Source organism: Aotus nancymaae, unplaced genomic scaffold (genome assembly GCF_030222135.1).
Source record: "Aotus nancymaae isolate 86718 unplaced genomic scaffold, 86718_ANA_hifiasm-v0.15.2.pri h1tg000108l, whole genome shotgun sequence".
NCBI lineage: Eukaryota > Metazoa > Chordata > Mammalia > Primates > Aotidae > Aotus > Aotus nancymaae.
This window is the reverse complement of record NW_026988523.1, coordinates 25,676,727-25,684,226: the sequence shown is the minus strand read 5'-3', so window position 1 is coordinate 25,684,226 and position 7,500 is coordinate 25,676,727. Positions and strand designations below refer to the sequence as shown.

General features: G+C 36.9%; 1 protein-coding gene across 1 annotated transcript; it reads right to left on the bottom strand.

The window, feature by feature from the left end:
- Nucleotides 1-2,381: 2,381 nt before the first annotated feature.
- LOC105711585 (E3 ubiquitin-protein ligase RNF34-like) lies at nt 2,382-3,720 on the bottom strand. Its single transcript, XM_064370358.1, has one exon. It carries the CDS (start codon nt 3,639-3,641, stop codon nt 2,523-2,525), a length of 1,119 nt encoding a protein of 372 aa, XP_064226428.1. The 5' UTR covers nt 3,642-3,720; the 3' UTR covers nt 2,382-2,522.
- Between the last annotated feature and the right edge of the window lie 3,780 nt (nt 3,721-7,500).

Here is a 7,500-nt window from a genome sequence, read left to right as displayed (position 1 = left end):
GAATCCAATGAAAGAATTCAAGCAGAACATAAATATCAAGGTACAAATTAAGAACATAAATTTCACATCATATTTTAAACATATCTGTCTAAGCTTTGCTGAGGGTAAGCATGGAGAAGAGAAAAGGTATTAGGTAAATCTCTATGTATATTGCTATTTATATAAATAAATATGCATTATAAATTTAAATCACTATATAGTATAATATAAATAAATTTGTAAATATTGATAGATAATTATGAAGTATCCAAGAATTTAAAATAAAAAATTTAAAAATAAATTGATATTCTTGAAACACAAATTACATTTTAAAACTATGTATATACTATTTACTTGATTTTTTTTAATTTTTAAATTTTGTGGGTACATAGTGTATATATTTATGGGGTACATGAGATATTTTGATATAGGCCTGTAATACATAACAACTATATCAGAGTAAATGGGTATCCATCAATTCAAGCATTTATTCTTTGTGTTACAAACAATCCTGATATACTCTTTTAGACCATGGTGGAATCATATCCATATCACTAACAAACTAATAGATAATTAAATTTCAAAAAGATATCACCTGATGATGCCAAACTATATCAAATATTAGGAATGAATGTAAATAAATATATGCAACATAGCTATACTAAAATATAAAAATGTTATTGGCAGAAATAAATAAGAACTAAATACTATAAATGGAGGTTATACCATGTTCACTGAAGGAGGTATTAGTACTGTAGCATAGAAGTTAGCCTTAAACTATTCTATAGATTCAATTGAACCCTTAACCATTGTCCCAGTCTTAGTTTTGGGGATACTGATAAACTGATTTTAAAACATGTATTCAAATACATATTACCAGCTTAGCAAAATCAAATTTGGAAGAAGTAAAACAAAGAATATGGTGACGTAGACTAACAGGTATCATACAAAGCGATAGTAATTAAGATTGTTTGAGGTATAGGGAAAGAGAACTGGAAAACACCTGATTGTGTAGAAACAGATCACATACGTATGGTGACCTAAATTATGGCAAGGTCACATTGCTGTCATTTGCAAATGACAGTCTTTTCAATAAACAGTGGGGGATCAATTGGATATTCATATTGTAATAAAGAGTTTGACTATAATTTGATACTTAACTAATTACAGATTTTAAAGTTATAATGTTGCAATGTGATTCTTTTTTTCTTTTGGAGACCGAGTCTTGCTTTGTCGCCAGGCTGGAGTGCAGTGGGTTGACCTCGGCGCACTGTAACCTCCACCTCCCGGGTCCCGGTTCAAGCGATTCTCCTGCCTCAGCCTCCTGAGTAGCTGGAACTACAGGCAGGCACCACCATATCCAGATAATTTTGTACTTTTAGTAGAGATGAGGTTTCACCATGTTGGTTAGGATGGTCTCGATCTCCTGACCTTGTGATCCACCCACCTCGGCCTTCCAAAGTGCTGGGATTACAGGCATGAGCCACCGTGCCTGGCCTGCAATGTGATTCTTAATGTTAACCACATAAAGTCGCTGTACATGCCACAGGCTTAAGGGCACATTCCCCAACTACACAGCTTTCACTTCAAATAACAGCTATCACTTTGGGGAGCGACAGACCACAGGCATTTCTTACTAATTGGATAAAAATTCAGAGGTTTCCATGATATGCACAGCTTTAATAATTCACTAGAACAACTCACAGAACTCAGAAAAAAATTCTAAGTCTTATTTATGATTACAGTTTTTTTTGTTTTTTTTTTTTTAAAAAAACTAATTTTATTCCTAAGGTTAAAATCAGCTAGCGGGTAGCACTGAAAATACACCTTCACTATACAAAACGGTGTAAACTGATTACACATGAATAAAGAATTTAGCACACACACTTCTAATAAAAGAAGCTACATGCAGCCCTTGCTATAAAAAGCTATACCTGAACAAAAATGGACATGTGTAGTCTAAGGCCCTGGCAGTCGACTGTAGAATGTCAGTTGTTCCCAATTATGTTTAAATGCAGAAACAGCAACAATGTGGAAACTTACATTCATCAAATATTAGTTAGCATTTAAAATATACATGACTAATAAAGTGAACATTCAGAGGAGCCCCTGCTCAGCATGTTCCATGTCGGCCACTTGTGGACACTGATCTCATCCAAAGAGGACAGAAGTTTCAAACATCTGAGCAGTTTAAGTTAAAAATAGGATGAAGGGGAAATAAGAGAACAGGATAACTGTCCTCCAAAGACAGCAGTAGCTGATGCCCACATGGTGCAAACAGGCTGACTTCAATGAGTGTTCATGGGATGGGTGATAAAGCCCAGATGAGCCCGGGAAGCTCATGGGTCCACAGGCAGACAGGCTCACGGCATGGACCAGGGTTTCCACAACTCAGTATGAATCTTTCTGTCCCCACTTAGTAGTGAAAATGATTTTTAAAAATAGCTTCAGCCTTTGAACAGTAACTTTCTAGTCCCTTCTGTGCATTGAAATGTTTGGGGTCAAGTTTGGGGGTGACTGTCCTGTTGAGGGGAGCCTCAGTTTTAGGACTTGAACACGTGCACGGCTTGCACCACATACTGCTGGCAGATGGGACACTCACTCATGCGCTTGCCACACTTGGTGCAGGTAACCATGTGCCCACACTCCAGCAGGACACAGTCGATGACGGCATCCATGCAGATGCGACACAGGCTGTCGTCTTCCTCATCTTGCAGCTGCAGCCGCTCACCATAGGACTTTTGGTTTTCTTCATTCTCTTTGTATAACCGGTTTTCTTTCTCTATCAGTTCCCATTTTTCACAACAGCCAGAATAGTTGACAAAATTCCGAGCTAGAATTTCCTTCAGCTGGCGCACGCTCATCCCTTCTACATCATCAAGGCTTGACAAGTCAGACAGCGAAGCTGTCACTCTCTCCTTGGAGAGCCCAGGGGTCCAATCATCCGCGTTTTCTTCTTCTTTATCATCGTCATCCTCATCATCATCGTCATCATCATCTGTGTTTGCTGAAGTGATTTCACTTTGTACCTGTGCCGGCACTCCACATCTGAATGTCTGGTCTCCATCCATAAGCTCTCCCTGAAACGAAGACATAGTACCAGAGGGGGCTGTATAGTTTGAAAAAAACGAATGTGTAAAAAAGCTAGAAGTCTGGGACCTTGAAGAATTCAGACTGCTTGTGTCCATGTCGTCCTCAGAGCCTAGTCCATGATGGCACAGTACTAAATCTACCAAGTCTTCTTTTTCACGACACGTATCTATGGGTATATTTCTCAGAATGAGATACTGCCATAGATCCTTCACCTTCAGTCGCATTAACTGAGGGCACTGAAAGGCTGTTTCTTGTAATAAGTGACAAGTAGAACATCTACGGAGATTTTCTTGTAAGACTGAACAAACAGAGCAAAAATCCTTCTTGCAGTCACAGCACACATACTTCTTTCTAAAGACTGAAAATGAAAGTCCACAGGCTTTGCAAACTATGTTGGGCCCTTCCATAGCTGCTGGTGGGTAGGTGGAAAAACCAGGGTTTGGTGTAAATCTGAATGGACTGGTGGCTCCTGCAAATCCTGACTGCTGGCCCCTGACAGCTCCAGTTCCCATGACTTCATTCAGCAGCCCACAGCATGAAGCCCACATAGACATGGCACCCGCCTTCATGGCTGCAACCGCCTCGGCTCGGCCGGCTCTGCCACGGAACTCAGCACCATAGCAGCTCCTCCAACTGCCGACCTCCTTCCCTCTGGGCAGCAATTACGGAGATGATTACAGTTTTATATTATAATAAAGGATACAAATTATGACCAGCCAAATGAAGAGACAAATAAGGTAAGGTGTAAGAGGGTCTTGAAAATAGAGCTTCTCTGTCCTCTTCTCATGTAGTCATAACATATCACCTTCCTGGTACATCACTGTTCTCATCATCATGTAATCATAGCATATCACCCTCCTGGTACATCAGTGTTCTCATCATCATGTAATCATAACTTATCACCCTCCTCGTACATCACTGTTCTCATCATCATGTAATCATAACTTATCACCCTCCTGGTACATCACTGTTCTCATCATCATGTCGTCATAACATATCACCCTCCTGGTACATCAATGTGCTCATCAACCAATCATGTCGTCCAAGCTCTGAGTCCACAGTTTTTTTGGAATTTCATTAGTAGTAATGATTGGCCTTGTAGCTGAACTAAATATGTAGCCAGCTTCCCCTCCCTGAATGTTGCTATGATCGGGCTTAGAGGCCACCATTTAATTACATGTTTGGTCTTTTCCTCATGGCCATCCCTATCCTGAGACTATTTATGGGCTTACCATGAGTGACCTTATTAGCAAAAAATCAGGAGGGCCCCACCATGAATAATAAAGATGGTCTTATCACTGGGGAAATTCCAAGGGCATAGAAGCTGCGTCTCAGAAACCCAGGAAAAAGACTGTGCAAATAACTTACTGCACAACAAAGCGTCTCCAGTTTCTCCTTTGCATGTACCTCACATCTGGACGAGTTAATTAAAAAAGAAAAAAAAAACCTAAGTGCTTCCTCCTATTGCAAAAGGAGGGGATTTAAATCATGCAAGTCCCTGCCTACATGTGGAAGCCCTCACCTAAGCCCCACTACCCATCAACAGTGAAAACCTGGAGCCTGCCTTTTTTCTCTGCTTTACAAAGTCATTTTGAGATCAGATAGGGGAGGAGGGTAACCCAGTTCTATGCGCAGTCTTGGTTATATAAGTGATAAATCTGTTCATACATTCTTGGTGCATAAGTAGTGTCATCAGTATTGACATCCAAACCAAATTTTGACTGAAAGTCAATTCTTCCTTTGCAGAATTACCTTAAAAATATAGAAACAATGTATCTTGACCCCTGCCTCACAACATGTATAGAAATCAACTCCAGATGGGCATAGAGTTAGCTGTAAATGTTTAAAAAGTTAGGCCAGGGGCAGTGGCTCACATCTGTAATCCCAGCACTTTGGTAGTCCGAAGTGGGCAGATAACCTGAGGTCAGGAGTTCAAAGCCAGCCTGGCCAATATGGTGAAACCCCATTTCTACTAAAAATACAAAAAATTAGCCAGACATGGCAGCGCCTGTAATCCCAGCTACTTGGAAGGCTGAAGCAGGAGAATTGCTTGAACCTGGGAGGCAGAGGTTGCAGTGAGCCGAGATCGTGCCATTGCACTCCAGCCTGGGTGACAAGAGCAAGACTCTGTCTTAAAAAAAAAAAAAAGAAGAGAAAAGTAACATCTCAATTATATTAAAAATTAGAATAAGTAAATTCCTGGGTTAATATTGTGTAAATATACTATGTGTATATGACTTTTTGAAAATATTAACACTTAATGAAGATATAAAAATGCAAGCAGACATTTTAACCATATATATATATTTCATCATTTATCCAAAGTAATTTGGTTCCAATTTGTCAATACTATAAATAAATTAGAAGAATATCCTGCCCCGGATAAACTTTCAAAAAACACTGAGCAGAAGGCACCTTCTGCAGTACAATGTCTAAAATGTTGACATTATTCCAGATTCAATGAAAATAGTAAACTAAACTAAAAAAGTGTCTTCTGTTTGACTTTACTTGTGTATACTTATGAAGTGATATTTCTGCATAAAATAGTCATAGAATTAAAACGAATGAACACAAATTAAAGTGTAACATCATTCTTTACTTCCATTTCTATTTGAACCTTTCCTAACTACTTTTGACTATGAGTAACAAATTAGTGTTATTTTACTAAGGTTGTTTTGCACAGTGTTTGAAATAAAATTTCAAAATGTCAACAGTGTTTCATTCAAATTTGCAATTTGATGATTTTTATTAGATACAGAGGAAAACTCTTCTAGCATGTTTGCCTCAACCAATAATATAATAATTTATGGCCCTAAGATGCATTGACCATTGAAATATTCATTAATTTACATGTAACTATTTTGTTACCAGAAATTTATATTGTATTCATTTATTTTTTCTTATATTTTTAGTAATGGAAAAATAAAAGATGAGTCAAGTTAAGGATGAATTTATAAAATGTCCTGATAGAGTTGCTTTATCTGTTTTTAAGTATATGCAAAAATAAAACAGCCACTTCGTCATGATATCAAAAAACCTAAACATGGATAAAATTTATGAATTGCAGGTGAATTATCAACAACCTCAAATTTTCTATAAGCATAATATATTTAATTACTTATTTTTTTGTTTTTTTAAGTCAAATTAGCCATCAGTCCACTGCATTGACAGGATTAGAAATTTCAGAATCACAAGAGTTCCGAGTTCTTCCTTTTTACGGAGGGAGGGTACCTATTTCAACTTAGGTAGCATTGTCCCACACCTACAATGATTAACCTTGTGGCTAAGATTTTTTTTTAATTGATAATTTACACTAGTGTTCTACCCTTGAGGTTCCAGCTGACTGCTGTAATCATTCATGGTTTATATACTCTAGTTGGTGTGTCTGTTGAGACGTTCATTTTATAATTACTGTTCTTTTGCATGGATGTGCTCCAGTTATTTAAGTTTACTTTTTGTAGAGAGAAAAGCAAAAGTGGAGAGATAAATCATCTAAGCTAAAAGCTTATGCATAAGTGTTAATATTGCAGAACTTTCCTCTATCATACAAACATTGCATTATTTTGGCATAGTCTATCTGTCTGTTTATCTTATCCAAGTAGACTCTGAGTGCCTTTAGGTAAAATATTTTATATCTATCTTCCTCCTTAGTACAGAGAATGGTTCCCCAAAGAGCAGGTACTTGCAAAAGTATTGATAAAATCTGAATGCATTAAAGGAACATGTTGCATCCCTTACTTGGCAGTTTTTAAGTTATAATGTATTGTTATTTCTGTGATTGGATTTTGCACAACAATGAAATATAGACTATTAGATATTATCACAATCCTGATAAATATTGAACATATTTCAAACAACTTTTGATAACCCACAATATAAGTATCATAGTATATTGCTACATAAAAGTAACAAGATAAAACATAAGAATAAATAATAGTTCATCTTGACTTCCTAAAAATGATTTTATTAAATACTTTTTGAAAAAATAAATGACATTAAATATTTAGTTCAATTCTGATTATCTATTATCAAACCTTTCTTTCCCCCTACTTTAGCTCAACAAATTCTTTTTGTATTTATATTTACTGTATTCTGTATAGAAACTCTTATTACTTACTCCCTGGGGGGATAAGTCCAGTGACTAACTGGTTTCTTTGATATATAGTACTCTTTTGAAGATTGAACATTGGTCTCTACTGCTGACTGAATCGATATTCAGAATTGACAACAGCTTGGTCAGCTTTCATAAAATTAAGTTTTTGAGAATGTTCACAACTTGTATCATGGTGACTTTGATCATGAAGCCATTGAGTAAATAATGGGTTGATTTGCAGGAGAATCTCACAGAATCCATGAGGTAGATTAGATTTCTACTTGATTAATCATTGTCGTTGTAGAAGAGTGAAAAATAAGCATTAACATATGAGA